The sequence below is a fragment of the Branchiostoma floridae genome, chromosome 10 (assembly GCF_000003815.2).
Source record: "Branchiostoma floridae strain S238N-H82 chromosome 10, Bfl_VNyyK, whole genome shotgun sequence".
Classification (NCBI taxonomy): domain Eukaryota; kingdom Metazoa; phylum Chordata; class Leptocardii; order Amphioxiformes; family Branchiostomatidae; genus Branchiostoma; species Branchiostoma floridae.
In genome coordinates this window covers 358,703-380,905 of record NC_049988.1, presented here as the reverse complement: position 1 = coordinate 380,905, position 22,203 = coordinate 358,703, and the positions used below count along the sequence as shown (strand labels likewise).

At 40.1% G+C, this 22,203-nt stretch overlaps 3 protein-coding genes across 3 annotated transcripts in view; 1 reads left to right on the top strand and 2 right to left on the bottom strand.

The window, feature by feature from the left end:
- Positions 1-790: 790 nt before the first annotated feature.
- On the top strand, positions 791-9,959 carry LOC118424189 (cartilage oligomeric matrix protein-like). Its single transcript, XM_035832726.1, has 17 exons — positions 791-1,422; positions 1,694-1,858; positions 3,676-3,740; positions 4,163-4,273; positions 4,514-4,621; positions 5,031-5,190; positions 5,597-5,715; positions 5,908-5,960; positions 6,043-6,128; positions 6,367-6,462; positions 6,581-6,753; positions 7,200-7,248; positions 7,409-7,581; positions 7,962-8,036; positions 8,638-8,735; positions 9,323-9,462; positions 9,774-9,959. The coding sequence occupies exons 1-17, from the start codon at positions 873-875 to the stop codon at positions 9,791-9,793; spliced, it is 2,241 nt and encodes a 746-aa protein (XP_035688619.1). The 5' UTR covers positions 791-872; the 3' UTR covers positions 9,794-9,959.
- A 1,409-nt stretch (positions 9,960-11,368) lies between these two features.
- LOC118424188 (uromodulin-like) lies at positions 11,369-13,859 on the bottom strand. The gene is made up of 4 exons (XM_035832725.1): positions 13,847-13,859; positions 12,981-13,352; positions 12,312-12,369; positions 11,369-11,669 (listed from the first exon to the last, which is right to left on the bottom strand). Exons 1-4 carry the CDS (start codon positions 13,857-13,859, stop codon positions 11,660-11,662), a joined length of 453 nt encoding a protein of 150 aa, XP_035688618.1. The 3' UTR covers positions 11,369-11,659.
- Positions 13,860-21,238: 7,379 nt separating this feature from the next.
- The window catches only part of LOC118423916 (trypsin-like), a 7,536-nt gene continuing 6,571 nt past the window's right edge, over positions 21,239-22,203 (bottom strand). The window contains exons 6-7 of the mRNA XM_035832230.1: positions 21,890-22,032; positions 21,239-21,385 (exon numbers count right to left, since the gene is read on the bottom strand). Of these exons, the coding sequence (XP_035688123.1) occupies positions 21,239-21,385; positions 21,890-22,032 (290 nt within the window). The remainder of the gene's footprint in view (positions 21,386-21,889; positions 22,033-22,203) is intronic.

The window sequence follows — 22,203 nt, the reverse complement described above, 5'->3', positions numbered from 1 at the left end:
CTACTCCACCTATAGTACTGTTCTTACTGTCCCTCCAGGAAGATGCAGTTATCAATTTCCATCCCTCCCTCATATCCTGGTATTTCAGATCTAGCTCTTCATGAAAGTGTCTGTGCTCTTGAATGCAAATGATGTCTATTTGGTATTCCATAGCTGATGCAACAAGCTCAGATGATTGACACATCATATGCAACGTACGCAACGATATTGACTTTTTGCAATTCAAGAGTTCAGGTTCCATACAAGATTGTTCGTGATCTGCAGCCGGATCCGCCTTTCCGGTACATGCTTCTTGTTGTCCATTGCGACTAGCAATGCGGGCTGAACGTCCAGGAAGATTAAGTGTCATTGGTCTTTCAACGCCACCACTACAGATAAGGCAGTAGTTCACTCACCGAACCGCTTGATATTGTCCGTTGGCTAGAGTACTAGCTCTTTCGCTCAGCATCACGTGATAATTCACCATTGACTCAATATAAAGTTCCTCTGCTCTATTATCACATCCACCATGCTGCTCCCCATGGTTTCGCTATAACCCAGGCATGAGGTGGTCGTTGAATCGAGGCCAGATGTTCGTATTCAAGAGGGGTCCACGATTTAGTTCCACTTCATTGATTCCAAAGAGGTTGCCAAAAATGAGATGACAGATGACACCGGTTGAAGAGTAGCTTCTCCTGAGTTTGTTGCCAACAGTTTATCAATCCATACGCATCAGTGCTTTGCATGTAGAGGTCACGTTAAACCAAACTCAAGAAACTAAAGAAAAACATCGATGAAATGATAATAGAAAGGTATAGGGTGGGAGTGGGGCTATGTAGCCTGTTCAACATAAATCCCCATCTAACACAAATAAACACTTTACTTTAAATGCAATGCAATCTGATTATGTTGCAATGGTATGTGCGGCAGGAAGGTATCGTCCGGGACGCCCTCATATGGTAGGAGATGTCCACTACTTCTCCGGTACGGACTGTTCCAGCAGTATAAACGAGATCATCTCCAACTTTCAACAGCTGTTCAGCCAGATGGACTCCTCTCAACCCGGTGGTACTATAACAATCGAGTTACAAAACGTTGAAGTGGTGTGTGGAGCCACATCCAGACAAGCCACTTCAATAAGAGGGCGCAACGTCATCTCAAAATCTGAGAGATCCGCAAATGGCTTCACAGTAAAGTTTATGGTAGTTGCCATCAGCTCGCTGGCACCAGCGGATGTCTCTCAGACTGTGCAAGCTAACCTCGTTTATGCTCTAGACGATATTTATTTTGATATCGAAGACAAGGTTGCAAGTCAACAATTCAACTTACACATCAACGGACAGCAAGCCACAGTCGACACATTTGACATAGGGTTTGCGGAGTTCGACCTCAATTGTACCCAGGGACAACTGAGTTTTCAAGACAGCTTCGAGGCATACTGCCGTAAGTTAGAACTCGATTGCTTTAATGAATGCTGTTTAGTTATCCGTTTATCTATATATTTCTAGAATTGATAAAAATATGCCAGATCAGCCTCATGATAGTATTATTGCTGTCCTACCAAATAAGGTTAGTATTTGAATGTATTTTGGTTAAGATTAGAAGGTAATTACACACAACGTCACTTGCAATGTGTACTAGCAAACCTATGACACATCAAACAAAATTGCATGCATTCATTCATTCGTTCATTCTATGATAAATTGAATTTCAGTTGACTGTCCGCCTGGCACGTTCCATGACCTGACTACGGACACGTGTGAGTACTGCCCTGTTGGTGAGTACCAGAACCAGCCGGTACAGACTACCTGCAAACCCTGTCCTGTCAACACCTGGTCAGTGTTTCCTGGAGCAAAGGAGGAGGCACAATGCATGTCAGGTAAGGATCGTCGTTTTTTCTCCTCAATATTCTATGTATATACGCTTTTATTAATTGTTAAATTGAATTCATATCTTTTTTACTGGTAATGAGGCCCGATCTTTACATGGTTCAATCAATGGTTCAATCAATAGTTCAATGTTAACCCAGCCCTTCCAAAGGCCCGTTTTTAATGGGGGTATAACAAAATCAAAAAAGAAAGAAAACTAGACAAGAGAGACAAGACGTTTTTTCACTGTTTTCATTTTTTTTACATCATTTCAAAGAACATACAAGAGAAGAAGGAAAGAAAAAGGGATGTGTCAAGCTACCCACAACAGGTTACTTGTCCGCCGAGCTCCCACCAACCCACTCCTGCCAACTTGACACATCCAAATAAAAAAGACATACGAAACGTACAAAGGCCCTTCAAAAGGCCCTTTTCTCTTTGCCCAATTTTATGGCTTACTTAGACAAGGGTACATTGCAGGCCAGTATTAAAACTGTATTTTAGACGTATGTGGTCCAGCGTAAATAAATCTACGCTTTAACCCATGTTTATCATAAAGATATATCAAAAATTGCATCAGAAGGAATTTATTTTGTAATAAAGAATAATGCATACTCATTTTGGGTCAAAAAGTTTTACAATACCGGTTTATTGTGCCAATAATTTATCTGACATAGATTATGTTAATGAGGTAAATTTCCCTACACTTGGGGATTTTTGCTGCATTTCATACTACAGTTGCTAGGTGTCGCTCTTACATTGCAACAACATGAAACAAAAAAATAGCCGCAAACTTCGGGGCTAGTAGCCAGGTAAGTACATTTTAAAGACATTTGTGACTATGAATGTCCTTGATAGAGTTTGTATTGTGTGAAAAATAGATTTGAGACTGGATTGGCAGCTGGAGAAGTCACTAAAGCTTTCCCGTACAAGAATTGGGGTGGGAGGGGGGCGACATGTGGAACTCTGTGGTTGTCTCTGATTATTACAGGTTTGCGGTAGCAGAACCTGTTCTGTTTTTGCTGGCATTAATAGGCGCCGCCATTTTGTTTTGTGGTGTATGACGGGAAGGGTGGTGCCATTTTGGATCTGACGGATTAGTGTGTTGTATGGTGACGTGATGAACAAGGCTAGGAGATGTGATCTTGTGCTCTTGTCGGGAACGGCAGGACGGCAAGAGCCACAAGCATGAAGGATTAGTGTGTTGTATGACGGGATTGGATGGGATGGTTAGGAAATGTGATCTTGTGCTCTTGTCGGAAACGGCAGGACGGCAAGAGCCACAAGCATGAAGGATTAGTGAGTTGTATGACTGGATTGGATGGGATGGTTAGGAAATGTGATCTTGTGCTCTTGTCGGAAACGGCAGGACGGCAAGAGTCACAAGCATGAAGGATTAGTGAGTTGTATGACGGGATTGGATGGGATGGTTAGGAAATGTGATCTTGTGCTCTTGTCGGAAACGGCAGGACGGCAAGAGTCACAAGCATGAAGGATTAGTGTGTTGTATGACGGGATTGGATGGAATGGTTAGGAAATGTGATCTTGTGCTCTTGTCGGAAACGGCAGGACGGCAAGAGCCACAAGCATGAAGGATTAGTGAGTTGTATGACGGGATTGGATGGGATGGTTAGGAAATGTGATCTTGTGGTCTTGTTTTGATGTGATCCTCATGTTAACTGATGAACACTGGTGAAGCGCCGAGGTACCTTTTCCTGACGAAATCCCTACTACCCGGCAAGGTACAGCTTTTTTTTAAGCACTTGTTTTTTTTTGGGGGGGGGGGTCTCAACTTAGTTACTGATGCATGTTCTTTGAAACCATGTAGTCTGCCTGGGCAAAGACGATCTGTGCTCCGGTTGTGTACACGCAAAAGGGCAATTGACCTGCAAGGTAAAGTGACATGTTCATTATCTAGACAGTTTTATTGAATATTGTAACTGAACAATGCATAGAAAAGTATGTAATAGCTCAGTTCAGATCGTTGTAAAATCCCCCGAAAGGCAATCGTGTCTTTAGATGACTGTGCATATAAAAGAAAAGCGCTAGCTTGGACGTAACGCCTGATCCCTTTTGAATGAATTTCTTTCACGCGAGACAAGTCACGAAAGAGACATTAGAACAATAAGCTAATTTTTAAAAACGAAACGGTCATGTAGATAAATCATCTGCACGGACCGAAGACCACAGTGTGTGGAGGAGCTATGTGGATTATGTTACCGTTGAGTTGTAATAAATCATTGATATTGCTTCTTATTACCACAAATAAGACAACAGTGTTAGATTTTATTGACCGACCATGTCACTGCACGCAGTGTGAAGTTGGGTGGGCGGGGTCCCAGGACGGACTGACCTGTGGACTTGACAGTGACCAAGACGGCTATCCAGATGCGCCCCTGCCCTGTAACGGCACATGGTGTAAGAAGGTTTGCATCCTTTTTTAAAACTTTTTCCTGCTTGCAAACCATGACTTTCAAATTTTATCGCACTCTATCTTTAAAAGACTCTAACCTAAGCATGCCGTTGATAACATATCAAATACACTGGTTATCAATGTCAATGGTTCTTACAAAAAAGATTATAACATGCACAGTGTGTTGAAAATGGGTATTACTCAATCGTTTGCCTAATGATATGTTGACAAATTATGTAATTGTACGTTCTAGGACAACTGTCCAGGTATCCCTAACAGTGGTCAAGAAGACACAGACGGGGATGGGATGGGAGACACTTGCGATGATGACATGGACAACGATGGATTCCTCAATGTCGAGGTGACTATGCATATGCTTGTATACTTGTTCATGTTTTGAATTGTTTTAGTTTACAATAAGGATATTGCAAAAAAATTGTATCTCTATACATTTTGACATCTATTAGCCACTTCGGATTCTATCTGCTTTAAGATTTACCTGATCTCCCGATGAAGCTTCTTTGCTATGACCTAGAAAAGGATTTTAGTTTATATAGGATGCGACTATTGGGCTCTCAGGGAAAAAGGTTATTCTAAGAATTTGAAGTAATCTTTCCTCCGAATGTTGTCACTTTCCAAGCAATTCGGATGGATATATTGCTGACCATTAGAACATATTTACGTAATTTACGTAAAATGATATAACAACCCAATTGAGGGGGTATTTTGAACCTTTTAAATGATCAATATTGCTTCGTATTTCCCCAAAGGACAACTGCCCGCTGACAATGAATGTGAACCAGACGGACAGTGACGGAGATGGAGTAGGTGACGTGTGTGACAACTGTCCAGCGGACTTCAACACTGACCAACGGGACGCTGATAGGGACGGCGTGGGCGATGTGTGCGACAGTGATGTTGATAGTGATGGTAAGTTTAATTCCAGTCATCCTATCATACTTGTTGAGGCACCAGAACAGAAACTTGAAGGTAGCATGTTTTCACGTACTTCTTTTAAATAGTCACTTTCTATATATGAAATATATCATATATGCCCGTAAATAACTTCATCAGGTCGGCAATTATTGATATAGTAAGGTCCTTTAGGCACAAGTCATGAACAGAGACGAGTGGGGATGAAAGATGAGTCACGTTTGAGACGGCATTATTGCTGCTGCAGCGCCACCTTCATCAGCAAGAAGTAGTTTCTAGTCATTATACCATGATGATGGTGTCTGATATCGATAGACATCGAAACGTTTGAAGTATGTACTCCTTGGTCATGCCTAAAGAATCTTACTATACGTATATTATGTATGTATCTTTATCTTCCCAGGGCTTATAGACGACAAAGACAACTGCCCATCCATGGACAATGTCCAGCAGGAAGATTTGGACGGAGACGGGATCGGAGATGTTTGTGACAACTGTCCAACTATTGCAAACGTAGATCAGGTAAGTTAGCCATAGCATGAGCAATGCCAATTATAACAATAATAGTGATGAGATGTTGTTGAAAGCTATTAGTATCAATTTGTTTCTACCACATTTAATGCAATACAATGTGTACAAACATCTGTAGGAATACACCATGTTGTACGTATCAGTCTGTGACATTTACGTAATTGTGGCTACATTTGTTTTCAGATGGACATGGACCAAAACTCCTTTGGCGATGCTTGCTCAGACAATGTTGACAGGTATGTATATGATTTGCTCAAACTTAATGTTTTTAAGAAGATGAAATTGTCAGTTAATACATTTTTTTGAACTTTTTAACAGCGATTCAGACGGGGTCCCTAACTCGTTAGACAATTGTCCTGACATCCCAAGCAGTCAACAGTTGGATACCGACAAGGATGGAGCAGGTAAACTTATGGTTAAAGCTAAACACATTTAGGGCATTTATAAAAGAGCCATTTTGTACATATCTGAGTAAAGTTTAGAATCTTACCAAACCAAATATGAATTGATTGGGGGGGGGGTATACTGGTATAAAATATATAAGGACAAAACCTCCATTCGTTGTATTATTTGCCTTTTTTGTCCACAGCAGGCACTTTTAATACAAATCCAATATACTCTCAACTGGCACATCTCTTGCAGGAGACCATTGTGACAATGATGACGACAATGATACAGTATTAGATGACGTCGACAACTGTCGCCTCGTTCACAATCCGGACAATGCAGACTTTGACGGTGAGAAGACTGTCACAATTATATAAAATCATGGGTGTGCAGTATGTTGTGCACTACAGTTATTTTCTACGAGTACAGTACAATACAGTATTTAAAGAAAAACATTGTTTCGTTTCAGGAGATGGAGTAGGTGATGCCTGTACCGATGACTATGACATGGACGGAGTCCCTGACGCTGATGACGTATGTCCTCAGAATAAGGTCATCGCCCGCACGGACTTCAGGAACTACCAAACCATGAACCTGGCCGGAAGCACCAGCAACCCTCCGGTGTGGGAGATCTTCAATGAGGTATGAATACGAAGGGAACTAACAAAGCAAAATGTGTTTCAAGACCTGAACATCTTATTTAGGTTTGAGTTCAGCAACAACAGCAAACAGAAGTAACAGTACAAGGGTAGGAGTTAAACATTTGAAAACAAATACAACGAATAGGCTACAATCGTGTTAGACTTTAGGCACCGTTGTTTGAAACATAATTACTTTGTTTCTATATAGATACGAAATACATGTAAAACAGATCTTTCATAACGATGTATACGACATAAACTTGCAGAACTGAATTCATATTTCAAAGTTTTTAATATGTAGTTCTACTGGCACAAACTGGTTTTGCATAAGCTCTACAAATGTAATTTCTCTTAGTCTCGTTCATAAGGCACTAGTGGTACAAGGTGTTCAATCGATTTGATATGGTATCTAAGTGTTGGTTTCAAGTTATTTCATGTGTGTTACAGGGAGCAGAGATAGTTCAGAAAGTGAACAGTGACCCAGGTTTTGTGCTCGGTAAGTATTATATAGAATTCGAGAGTTAAAGACTTAAATTTTGGATCCCAATATAAAAAAATGAAATTTTTATTGATAATGTGGTTTAGAAAATATAATTTTATCATAGCATCAGGTAGAAAATGTCTTGAACAACAACAAAAATTCGATACTTCCACAGGTCCAGACTACTTCGGCAACTTGGACTACAGTGGAACTTTCTTCGTCAACACCCAGACTGATGACGACTTTGTGGGGTTCGTCTTCAGCTATCAGAGCAACTCTCGCTTCTACCTGGTGTCCTGGAAACAGGCAGGGGACAGCCAGGGAGGACAGGCAGGGGTGCAGCTGAAGGTATAGTTTTGTTTAGTATGACAACAAAATAGAGTCTATCCGTCATTGTGGACATGTATTGGATTTAACTTTAGTTAGAAACGTGTATCTGCAGCGTTTCAGTCGTTTTCAGGGTTACATGAAGGATGTGAAACTAAAAATAACATGGGCACATGTCCAAATGGATAAATATACAAATCGTCACTGAGTTATTGAGGCAAAAGAACAAATTTTGGTGAGCAATGGTTTTATCTTTTCAGCAATTTTGGTTTTTATCCACTCATCACCTTTGGCGGTTGCTTTATAAAAAAAAACATACGTATTATTCTGCGAAACCGCAGTCTGACTGATAAATCAGCACGTTTCCTTTAAAAAAAATTCGAACCTTTTTTCCAAACTAGTTGGTGGAGTCAACGACCGGACCCAGTCAAAACCTATCGATTGCTCTATGGAAGGGCCTGGAGACCCCTGGACAGGTAATGAGCTGTATTTACTCTAAAACTGCACATAGCTGAAAAAGAATATTTACTGACAGCTTTACATTTTTGTTTGTTTTAAGTGACAATTTACGTTTAAAGTATGTTTAGGTGGCCGGTAATACATAATGTATGCCGCCTATAAAAAAAGTCGCAAACTAGGGACTACGTATGGTGAATTTTGGGAAGACAAAAATATACTTTTTTTGGAAAACATTGGTCAATAGAAACCTTGTTTGAACTTATTAGACCAAAGTGAGCACGAACTCGTATGAATCTAAGACTCTTTACTTATGCCTAAAGTTATGGAGAGAGGCCATTCTTATTGGGACAACCGATTCCGAGAAGCGATAAAATTGGTGTGGCCTAGCTAAGTAAGAATTTATACAACCTATGCGAGATGAAGTGTAAGTGGTTTACTGAATAGAGATAATGCTTGACCAACACAGATGTGGATGCAAAATTAGCTGTTTTTCCAGATCCTACAAAATAAACTAGCGACACTAGCGACAAACCTCAATAGATCACTGTACGTTTTTATTGCAGTCGGATTAGTAAACACGAATTACTGTCAAGAAATTTCTTCATATGTTTCCTACAGACTAAGCTGCTGTGGGAGGATCCTAACAAAGTGGGGTGGAGCTACAACACCGCCTACCGCTGGGAGCTGAAACACTGGGTGGACATCGGACTCATCAGGTAACCTGTAGTACATGTAGCAAGGAGTTCAGCCTTGTTTTATTTTGCATGATAGTGACCTTCAGTTGGGGGCCAAGAGCTGACAAGGTTTGACTTCAGGCTACATGTAACTAGTACTCTTTAAGGTAAGCAGAGGTTCTAAAGTATGAGCCCCCTGTCTTTGTCCCTCCAGGTTCCACCTGTACGAAGGCAGCCGCCTTGTGGTGGACTCAGGTGACGTTCTAAAGTCTGATCCCTCTGTCTCTGTCCCTCTAGGTTCCACCTGTACGAAGGCAGCCGCCTTGTGGTGGACTCAGGTGACGTTCTAAAGTCTGATCCCTCTGTCTCTGTCCCTCTAGGTTCCACCTGTACGAAGGTAGCCGCCTTGTGGTGGACTCAGGTGACGTTCTAAAGTCTGATCCCTCTGTCTCTGTCCCTCCAGGTTCCACCTGTACGAAGGTAGCCGCCTTGTGGTGGACTCAGGTGACGTTCTAAAGTCTGATCCCTCTGTCTCTGTCCCTCTAGGTTTCACCTGTACGAAGGTAGCCGCCTTGTGGTGGACTCGGGTGGCGTTCTAAAGTCTGATCCCTCTATCTCTGTCCCTCCAGGTTCCGTCTGTACGAAGGTAGCCGCCTCGTGGTGGACTCAGGTGACGTTCAGGACGCCTCTCTCCGCGGAGGCCGCCTCGGGGTATACTGTTACTCACAGGAGAACGTCATCTGGTCTCATCTTGTCACCAAGTGCGATGGTGAGGAATCGCAAAAGATTCACTCTAAAGGACCCAAAAATATTATGCAAAATGTAGAAAATGTATGTTTTGTATAGCGAATAATTCAACAAGTGTTATATAGAATGGACGGGACCAAATTTAAAAAAAAATGAGATCAATTCACAATTATAATTATGGTACGAACGTGATAACTACTTTCCGTTAACTGATGTTATCGTGGCTTTCAATATTTTCTTTTTTTGTTCTAATACTCGAGAGTAATCGCAATATTAAGAATAAATGTAGAAATGCGGTACACATGTTAATGACTGCTGATATTTTTTCTGCAGGCAACCTCCCATCTGCTTAACTTGAGACGGGAAATTTCAACAAAACGACGGAAAAATGAAGCTGTTTTATTCAACTTTCCTGATGAACACTAGTTTATTTAGCCAATAAGAAAAGTTTGGTGCGGAATATTAGTAAAGTACGATGCAGCATATGCTCATTTACTCAAGATAGCAACATATATCAACAAAGTACGAAATAAAGAACTCTTTAAAATGTCAAAATGTTACTGTTTCCTTTATTACCTTGTAGAGTGAATGTGATGTCTGTAGATGTTTTAATACACTAAAGCAGGCAGGGTTTAACAGGCCTTGCTGTATTTGGATTGCGACCCAATCCCAGAAACGGGCTAGTCCACGACCAGGATATTTGGGACACGGTCCGAGCAGGAGGATGCGCCGTACGATATCAGAACACGGATATAGTCTAGATAAACAAACTGGATATCAGGATGTAGATCGGACCATGTTCTGAATATGGAGGATTTGAACGAACCAAGGTTTTTTTTTTTCCATCGGACAGGAACTGAATAAACCATTATTATTATTATTATAAAATGTTCTAACTTAACATTTGCCGTGTTGCTCATTGCCTAATACAATACGAGGGGCTGTTGAATTAAGATTTGAATTTAGAAAATTTTTCCGAAATTGGTTCCATTTCTTCATCTCCAATGTTATTAGTACTTAAGTCTTAACCTAAGTCTTTTCAGCAGGTGAAGCTTGGATTTATTGTGTATGATCTATAATTGTGGTAGATGTTGTAATGCTAATAAAATACCCGTCAATACAGTCATGATGTATAAAAAAATCATGTATTTCGTTGCTTTGCATCATGGATGTATACACATAGTATCAACCTGGTACAATACCAGACGATATCTGGTTTGTGGAATTATCACTCACTCACTCACTCACTCACTCACTCACTCACTCACTCACTCACTCACTCACTCACTCACTCACTCACTCACTCACTCACTCACTCACTCACTCACTCACTCACTCACTCACGTCTCACCCGAAGACGCGTACTGGTCCGACGTGTAGACATATGCATATTGCCTAAAGTAGGGACAGTTTACCCCACACAAGTACTGAGGTTCCCGATGGATATTAGTTTATTGTTTTGATAAGACAATATGTGAATTGCCAAATGATAGTCAATTTTGGTAAAATACTAAAAATACGTAGACGTCGGTAATTTTTCATGCAGAATGTCATAGTAAAAACAAAAATGTGAAGAGTCTCTTTAATCAGTAACGTACCAACCAGCGCAGCTGATGAAACTTTTTATGGAAGTTAGCAGATCATTGGGTATGAGTTCATTCTTGATCATTCAGTAACAATACATATTGGCGCTATGCAAATAGAGACGTTGAATCTCTCATATAAATCTTTTATGTAATCTATGAGTAAGGAAATTGCACTAATTGGAATTTGGAAAGATGTTTAAGAGTGAAGTTAACAATATAATAGCTCAGTTGTTTTCTACACATTCAAAAATTGATGTGCTTCTATTGCTTATCACTTCTAAGACTATGTATGATCACAGAAAATGTGAAATAGCAAAATTTAGCCCCCAAATTCCAAAATGAGTCGTTTGGAAGCGTTGGTTTATCGGAAGGAGTGTCAAAACATAAAATAATATGTAATAATAATCTACGGTAAAAGACAAAGCATAATGTAAGTAGCATATTAGCATATCATAGTAAAATGGTTATGAAAATACATAAAATCAGAAAATGCCATGTGTATAGCATGTACAAAGTATGTTACTTTATTTCGTTTGAAGTTATCACTAAGGCGCTGCTATCATCTTCGTGAAACACAAGTTCTCAGATAGCCGTACTTAACTCCATGCATATCTCTTCATTTGCAAATGATAATCATCCTCTTCTGAAAACAAAAACAAAAAAGAAACATAATGATGCTGGATGCGATAGTGTGTGAGTTAGACAATTCATCAGAAATTTAAAAGAAAATAATGGTACTGCGCTGCATCTATTATCAGAGAATGCTATTACAAAGACTACGAAACAAACTTGACGAAACTTTCTTTAGTAGACGTGGGTACCGGTACAGGAAATTCAAGTACAGGACCTGTTCAGGTCCAGAGAATCAGGCCCAAGTCTGGACCTGAACCCGGACCTAATTGTCTGTGAAGACTTGTGAATAGACGCTACTGAAAACAACGATCCATTTTTCTAAGAAATCTATTTGGGGGAGTACCCGACCCGTACTGGCATTTTCAAACCATGTCTTCACATAAGCTCTCTATGTTTGACTGTAGAATCCTGGTAGAAATGACTATAAACTCTTATATTCTAGCTTCGCTCTTTTAATTGGTTATTTTTCACTCGGTATCATTTAGGTCCAATTTTGTCGGACCGGTACAACAAGAAAAACAGTTTTGTACCGGTGCACCGAACCAGTACCCACTCCTAGTCTATAGTACATCTTTAAAAAATGTTTACTGTAGTTGATACTGTAGTTGTCGTGTTAAGTGTATTGTCATGTAGAGACATAAACACCAGTTACCTGTTGCTGATGGCAGTTGCCATCGTCACAGTCGCATCAACTGTGTCATGTGCATTCTCTGTACAAATTAATCAAAACCATAATCAGCATAATATGTAATTGTATGTATGTAGTTCATACACTATGATTGTCTCATGTATGAATATGGAAAATAGAGCAACATGTATTCGTACGTACATACATACATACATACATATATTAATCAAAGATTAAGTCATTATTTACTAATATTATCATACATTTTACCACAATCTAAACGCTTCTTTATTAGGTAATTAGAATATGTAAAAGGTAGTAATTTAGTAAAGGATATTGGAATTAATTGATTACTCTCCCACCAAACATCAAATCAAAACTTCAAAAAAGCTGCTCAACATTTGTTCGCAAGTTATGTCAATATTTATGTTTCTAATTTGTATGTTCTAGGTGAGGACTATGTATATTTCTTTAGATCTGTTTATGTATGTATGTGCATATATGTGCATGTATAGTTCGAACTTGTTTATAGTTAGAAAATTAGCCCAAGTAGGGCTAAAGGGTACTGCAATAAAAGAAATTATCATACATGCAGAGAAGGTAGTTACATTATGGCATAACCACTGAGGCAACGACCATCTTCTTCAAAAAGTGTTTTTTTTTTAATGGAAAAATGTTGAAAAAGTCTCTTACCAACACAGTAGGCATAAGAACAATAAGGAGTTGGTGTGAGGTAGTAAACGTAGAAACCACCGGGACAAGCCAGGACTTGAATATTCCAAGAGTTGTAACAGGGCTCCACTGCGTTCCAGAATGTCCAGAACGTGCAGGCCTGACGCGTCACCACCCCGTCAGCGATAGACGGGTGAGGTCCGTTCATCCAGACCGGTGCAGTGGTGCCGCAGCGGAGGAGAGATCCCGGGTTCACCGTCGGTATCCGGTCCCCTGCCGGGCCGGTGAAACGGTACCAGCCGGCGGTTAGTCCTCTGTCACAGAACAGAGGTGGTGTGTAATTCTTCACGCTCCGCCAGGTGTCGCTCAGCTCTGAGTACTCGTCGCAAGGCCCTTTAGGAAAAAGAAGACTTGTTGGTTACACGTCATAAGTGTATCAAAGTTACCCCTAATGGCATGTAATCACTGAATGTAGACCTTTATTGTACAGTTTAGCCCGACCGAGCTAAGCACAGGTCACAACAAGACTAAACATGATGTATACATTTATATAATGTTATACATATAAGAGTATCACAAATCTAGTCTAACACAGAAGTTTGGCTTCTTCTCGCTTCTTTGTAGTGGTGAAAATGTAGGACTTTATGGGTTAATATATGGAGACAAAACTGCTGAAAATGATTTTGACCATTTACTAACGTCACGATTTGGATTTTATCACCGACAAGCCATTTGCTATAAGTCATTTGACAAGTATGTCAAACGAAGACAGAAAAATCATGAGTCAATATTTAGTCTTCTTTTAATTTTTGTTTAGTTCCCAACGCTTCCAAACTAAACTTGACCTAAAAATCTTTACATCCACGCATGGAAGTGAAATAACTTACCCGCAGTTGCCATGACGACCAAACTTAGCAGCATGGTAGATAAAAGATTGAAGATAGTCATGTTGACAGTCGTATTATACTGAAATATTGAAAGAAACACTAGCTTGATATGATTATAATTACTGATTAACACAACATCATTAGGCGTCGCAGTTATTATATTTTATATGTATGTAATTACATTGTAATTGGCGCGATGACTGAAAAATACATGTTAGATAACTAAATTTAACTACTATAAATACATTTAAGTTCGCAGGATTTAATTTCGCGGCAGCGGGAAAATGACTTTTCGCGGTGGTTTTTAGTTCATGGTAGCACCATGTACTGTAGTCTCTTACTGCCATGGAAAAATGTTCGCAGTGGTTTTAAGTTCGCGGTGAAGCGGCCACCGCGAAAACCGCGAACATTAAACCACCGCGAAAGTTTATAGTATTTGTAAGCACAAATTGCAAATCAGAGTTGGTATTTGAGATCTTTAATGACCAAACGATATTTTCGTAACCATATAGAATAGATATATTGTATTTGTTGACCTAGATACTGTCCCTCAGAATATTGTGTCAATTGTGTGATACATTTCCGATTTCATATATTCTATCATATGTACGCTAAAGAATTATTTACGTTAAAATGAATTCGCCTGTGATTAGCTGCTGTCCACTTTAGGTTTTGGACGTAAAATTAAGACTTACGGTACGATCAAATGTATTCTTTTCACACAATGCGTTGTTTATGTATGGCTTATGCAAAAGTAGGTCATACTATGAGTTACCTTAACATATCAACAACAGCCATGTTGTATCAATTTTGAAACTGGATTTTTCTAAAAGATCTAATGATACTTGCAACATAAGCAGTGACAAATAAATGTCTCAGCAAAATAGTAAAGAGCTGGTCTATGATAGTTAGGATAAAAATATCGACGACATAGTCACATCCACACATATGAAATATTAGCTCATTCAGAGTATCAACAAAATGCATGTGTGCCAAATCGTATGTAACGCTAATTCACCTTTATCCGCGGAGTTACCTATATCCGTTGTGTCTAAACAGATGGTATTTAGGGACATGGTTTCAAATTGCAACATTTTCACGATTGTAAAGTTTAAAAACCACCGACCGTCGACATGATGGCCATAATTATCTTGTTTTTAGAAACAACGAATATAGGTTATCCGTGGATAAAGGTGAACTAGCGTTATAATCAAACGACCAAATGGGACATTTACCTAAAACAATTGAAATACCTTACCAGTAACAAGCATACGTCGGATTTTCGTATGAATTTTGGCAATTTTCTTGTCCTTCACTCCTGCCTAAATGTAAGTGCCGCGTCCTTCAGTCGGTAGCCAACTGTGTGTGACAGAAATACCGGTTTGTCCCGTAACCTCTGACACCTATTATTATTTAACAAAGGGAGCTTCGAAATATACGGTTCGTTGGTTGGACAAATTACACCAGTTTTAGGGACTAAGCTCGATTTAGTTTTTTTAAAGGATGCTTGTAAACAAATCTTAACCTTATGATTCTTGAACTTTGAAGTAGAACCGGTGGCACCATCGACATCTTGCAATTATCAATGCGTATAAAATATCTTTATATATTTCAAATGTGAAAGTGTGACGTGAAAGACATGTACAGTAACGGTATTGAAATGGACCTATTTTGACGCGGGCATACATGAGTCGTACATTGCACCACTGCCATGTTACGGAATGGCTCATTTTGGTACTCCAAACTCCCTTCCACAGCAAACTCCCTTCCATGACAAACTCCCTTTCCCGGCACAAGAGAACATAGCGAACGTTGTAACGTTCGATGACTGCAGCGGAGGCTAAGTATAATGGAGCCATTACAGCAGTTTTCTAAGTAATTAATAGTGGTTTGCATGATTTGCATTTCATTATGTTGATTATCACTTAAGGTACCAAAAACAAAGAATATTCACCAATCCCCTCTGGAGTTATCTTTATCAAAATTTACAAGCTATAAGGCCCACTGCAGTGCCAAACAAGCTGCTAGGGGGCCCGAACGTACACCATTTTCTCCCTGTCCCAACAGCTATCCACCACTCTAAAATCATGAACCGGGCACTTTTTTTAAGCGCAAACTTTGAAGCTCACTTGCAGTACCAAAACCAGTTGCTATGGGGCCCATTGTCGAACCTGACCTTCCTTTTGTGTGACCCCTACCAGACCACCAAATATCATTAATATCCATCAACAGCATCTCGAGTTATGTTGATTACAGCCAAACGCACTTACGTACAGAGCTCGCTGCAGACCCATAGGTCATGCCATTTTGCTGTCGGATTGTAGGCCAAAACGGATAGAACCATTTTCATCATGAACGGGGCCTAAGCTATCTACATACCAAAGATTATGACGATATATCAACCCCTTCTTTACATTACAGTGGCCCCTGAAGTTCCAAAACATGCCGCCAGGGGGCCCAAACCCATACCACTTTAATATTCTCAGCCTCAACGGCTGTCAAGCAGAGGTAGGATTGTTAAAGGGTCTTGGAAAGGGGGCCACCCATTTCACATGTTGTAAAGGGTCATGCAAGGGAGGGATTATTCATTTTACCACCGTCCAAGGGTGTGGAAAGAGAGCCACCATTCATTTCACCAGGGGTTAAGGATGTGGGATCCATTTCACTAACATATCTCCATATTTCAGCCATACCACAGGTACTGTTTTGGACTGGTCTATTTTACCTTTTTACATGGGTCATGGGTGCACTGGAAGAGTATTCTTGCACGTAGGGAACATTTTTAAGATTCATTTTTAGGCAAAAGTGTGCTTAGTTTAAGTCATGTTTAAGCAGAAGTGTTCCATGTTCGCACATGAGTAATTTCGGAACAGTCTATTGTTGCATATGGCTAAAATATGCTGTATTTGCTGTATTTGCTATCAAGCAAATGTCGGCCTTTCTAGTTTACTTAATTTCACTCAGGGTGAGGCATGGGAGGGGCCATCCATTTCACAAGGGGTTAAATGTGTGAGGAGACCATTTCACTCAGGATCAGGCAAGGGATGGAGAATTTGAGGGTGTGGGGAGAAGGGGCCATCCATTTCATAAGGGGTTAAGGGTGTGGGAAGAAGGGGCTATTCATTTCACAAAGGATTGAGGGTGTGGGGAGAAGAGACCATATCTTACACTTTTCAAAAATCCATTTTACAAAGTAATGAAGTATAATCCGGATAAAGTTTTAGCGGACTGCCGGCTAAATCACCAGTAAACACGAGCCCTTTGCCACCCCAGGTTTTAATATCGTCCACACACAGGAACCGTCTGGTTAAAAAGTCCTTTATGTGGTCTGAACAGGTGCGGATTCCACACGACTATTGAGCAACATTTCTGCGTTTAAATGACAAAGATGACAATGATGTTTATTGCATGTTCATGCCCCAATGGGGCTAAATGCATTAAGTTTGATATAAAGTTAATAACAATAGGTAAACGATGATATATCCTAAATATAACTATTTTCTACAAGCTTCGACCCTCCTCTTAAAACATGAGTAAATGAATTAAAAATAAAAGATAAGTGGTAGATAAGGGCAAACACATTGCTTTTGTGTTTCTCTACTGCTTCTGTGTTTATTGTGCATTTTAGACGATATGAACATCTAAACAATTTTCTGCTCAATTTTTTCTACTTTGGTGATTTTATGTGATGTTTAAACAAAAGAAGATACTAGTTAAAGTGACCTTACAAGTACCAACACTTGATCAAGCTAATTTTTATGATAACAGTTAATGATGAATTTAAAAGATAAAGTGTTGAGGAATTATGGTAAAAAATTGTAGATGATACGAGACGGCTGTTGTATTTTCAGTCTGTGAGATTTACATGTGCAAACATGTTTTTTTTATATCTACAGTATGGTAAAATTAATATTTTCAAACGTTTACACATAAGAATACTAAAAGCTCCTCCTTTACGCGGAATGATGTGGTGCAATCAATATAATGTTTGGCCCAGAACCTAGGTTTGAAACCTGTGACCGTTGTTCGATTTCTGCTTTGTAAGCATTGTATGTAATTGGGGCTGGGTATCGGTACAGCGTACCGGTACAAAACCGGAATTTTCTTATTGGACCGGTTAAGAAAAACCGGACCTGAAAAAAGTAGGTGGACCGGATGTTGGACCGATTAGAAAATTAACAGATTATTTTATAGGCATTCACACGTTTTGGCGCTTGCAGGTGGAAGAAAATAACAAGATTGAAGTAGAGTAGAGTTTATAGTAATTTCTGCCAAGTTTTACAGTCAATTGTACAGGTGCAGTTAGCGTTGTAGGATTTTAAAACGCCAGCGGTAAGTCGAATACTCTACCAAACAGATTTCTTTGTAGTGAAATGGACCATTGGTGCGAGTCATACTGAATCAGGTCCTCTGGACCTGAACCGGACCTGGACCTGAATTTTCTGTACCGGTACCCACCCCTTGTATGTAACGTTACATGTAGGCACATAAACATGGCGGGAAGAGGACAGAAAAAAAGATCACAGTGGGTTTGAATTCACGCTGTCACTACACAAATCGCGAACATAAACACATCGCGAAAATTTTTCATTTGCCAATGCCAATGTCAAAAGTAGGGAAGAGCTTTGCCACAGTCATAAACTAAATGTGGACACAAGATCTTGATATCAGCACCTTTCTATGTGATTGTGCATGCAAATACGCCAGCTATTCAACACGTTCCAAAAAGGGGATCCTTTCGCACAGGTATTTGTTTTGCACGAGATGTCTTTATCTTTTGACTGTTTTACTCGAGGGCGGGCGGAAGGGCCCTGAGAGCCGCCAGATGTTCCTGTTTTCGCCTGTATGCACATTACTAGACTAAATTATCTCTCTCTTACCAACAACAGATTTGACCCCAATGACGTATGTACTTGCTTACCCACTGTGAATGTCCCAGTTGTACACCTTTTTAGATATTTCATATTTCATTTACCATTATTTCTATGATTTATTTGTTGATAGTTGTTATTATTGTACACTTGTTATTATTGTTGTTGATATTATCATTACTATTATTACACTTGCTATTATTTATGATCAATTTAATTATATTTCTATTATTGTATAAGTTATCGGTAAATGTGGTATCTCACCGCACTTGAGGCACCGATGCGGCACTGCGGGGTTTCTTCCACTGCGGCGCTGTTATGTTTTTTTTAGCGATTTTTGATAATTTAGATATGGTGTAATACGCTAAAGTAGAAAACAGCAAAATATACAAAACAGAAGAGAATTCGTTCTTTGTCTCTGAAATTCGTTGAGTCATCTACGAACCCCGCAGTGCCGCACCGGTGCCCCAAGTGAAGTCAGAGTCCACCTTAAGGGAGGCAACTAGAATAGGTGTTTTCATCTGTTTTTGCCTCCTCACTATTTTGTGTACATGGTAAAGCTCAAATAAATATAAAAAACGGCATGGGGCGAAATCAGAGGCCATACCAGTGTATGGCGGGTGGTGGTGGTGGTCATGTATAGGAAAAAAGAAATGCTACATTGATATGGGCACCCCTTTCTATTTTAACATGTACTATGTCAACCAATGAGAGAATTCCAATTATCAATTAAACCAAAGAAAAATTGGCTAATCTTCCTTTCTATGTATTTTGTATTACAGTGGTAGTGTATTCGGCCCGTGACCGAGAGGTCGCCGGTTCGAATCCGCCGGCCGTGTTGCCGGTCTTGTGCCCTTGGGAAAGGCACTTTACACGACTTTCCTCACTTTACTCAAGTGAAAAATGAGTCGTCCCTCGGATAGGACGTTAAATGGAGGTCCCGTGTATGGGGAGAGCCATACCCCGTGCACGTTAAAGAACCCCCACACGTGCGATGGTGCGGTGTGCGTTGGTGCAAATCCTTCTGTCGGGAGTTGGTGATTCACTTCAAATCACCCGGATGGAGGCCTGGCGAACCTCTGTCTCGTATCAGCCACATGGTGAATTACATCATTCACCCGGACGGGAGACCTGGCGCATCCCCGTCTTGTAATTAGCCATACGAAAGGGTATGTCACCCCGTAAGGGGCGGTATAACCCCGTCGTGTGTAAACATGTGCGAACATGTTTGATCACGTCGGCCGATGATGATGATGATGTATTTTATTTAGAACACTATGCTTTTACATATGTGGGGCTATGTATAGATTTATCAATCCGACGTGATCCATTGTCTAATGTAAGACATCGTAAGAAAATAATATAAAACTAGAGTTCGGCGACCTAATACCTCCCTGAAAATTTAGAGCTTTCGTAAAATTCATGCAATTGACTAACACATTAACATAATTTATGCATGGTGTTGTTCATCATTGAGTAGCGTACACATGTCACAATTATAAAATTCCCATTATTAATCATAAAGCGGTTTTGAATTTTTACATAAATTATGCAAATAAGTTCCTCATTACCATATTTGGTATCTGCTTATATTCCATCTATCATAATTAACATGTGTTACATTTATTGAAGTCCAGTTATTGAAAACAATTGAATCATACAATTTCCTCATTAATTATGCAAATTAAGCTCTCATTTGCACAACATGTACATCATTATGAACATCTTTGCCTTAGGTACCCGCATGCCTAAAATGATGACAATCCGTCAATCCTTTCTGCAGTTATCCTCTTTGGAATGTCTTGGCAAAAACGCCCCTGCAGTTCCAAAATTAAGTTAAGTTAGGGGGCTGAAACTTGCCTCACTTTGTCATGACACTGAAAGCTATCTACCACCAAAATGTCAAGACCATAGCTTATCTGGAACAAGAGATACATTGAAAAAACTGCTATGATAGAATATTGTCATTAATTATGCAAATGTGCTCCTATTTTGCATAATTGGTATCTTATCTTGTACAACATTGTCTAAGGTACCTACATATCAAAAATCATGAAAATCCGCTGTTGCTTTCTTGAGTTATCCTCTTCAGAAGTTTTTGACAAAAATGCCCCTGCTATCCCAAAACTAGACACTAGGGGGCTCAAACTTATGTCATTTCTTTCTGAGCACAAGAGCTATCTAATACTAAAAAATCGTGACCATAGCATGTTCAGAACACCGAGATAGCAAACCCGGAAGTTGCGCTGCAGTACCAAGAGAAGCCACTAAGAGGCCCAAAATCTAATCATTTCCAGCTTTTATCACCCACTACCAACACACCAAGTATGAATCCAATTCACTTAGCCGTTCTTGAGTTATCTTGTTTACACACACACAGACACACAGACAAACACGGGGTAAAATATAACCTCCATGACATTTCATGAAGGTAATAAACGATGAAATACATGTCATCCTGATTAAACTTTTATTCTGCAATATTTGTGTTGCAGACCAGCACATTTTGTCAGCTGCAGGTTTAATTGATGTAGCTGTTGATCCAGTCGGTGTATTTCTTCACCTTGGTGTAGACTCCCGGGTACTTTGGCTGGGCACAGGTCTGGGGTCCCCAGCTCACCACACCGTACACCGTACCGCCCCTCACCGCGGGGCCGCCGCTGTCTCCCTACACACAAACATCACCAACAAACTCTTTTCATTCCTCAATTTTTAATAAGGAATCTACATAGCTAAGAAAAGACTGATAACTTTAGTGTAAACTTTGATCCACTTTTCACTCTTGTCGTACATGTATGACCGATCATTCATCTTTCAACCTTCCCCACAGCCAAGGCCGCAAGTTTGTGTAAGGAAGATCATCCAAAGTTGGCATTTTACCAATGTCATCTGCGCCAGTCGTCTATCAATTTCAGTGAGAAGTCATGTTCCGCTTAGATACAATCACAGGAATTAGCCTGGGGTAGGAAAGTATATATCCAACCAGATCTTGCTGACTTTTGTCGGTAGTATGTGGGAATTTGTGATAGTATGTGACAGTGGCTTAACTCACGGCACGTTTTAAGACAGACAAAATCGCAAATCTTTATCTCCACCCGCTAGCTGACGATACTTGCCCTGCAAATGGAAGACATCAAAAGATCAATATTGTCCTACCACAGAGCGGACTTACCTGGCAGGAGCCCTTGCCGCCGTCCATGTAGCCTGCACAGAACATGTTGGTCGTTACCGCGCCGTTGTACGTGTTGGCGTCATTACAGGTGTTGCGGGAGATGACTGGCACTCTGACCCTTTGCAGCTTATTCGGAAAGTCAGCTGGAGGGTAGATCAGAAAAGTACATCGATTGAAATAACACACACGTGGACCTACAACAGAGCAAACTAGACTCCCTTGCAGTCTTCGGACGGGGCTGTTTTTTTTCTTGGGGGGGGGGGGGGGGGGTCGTTGGTCCGCGATTTTTAAGTAAGGAGCTACAGCGAGAACAG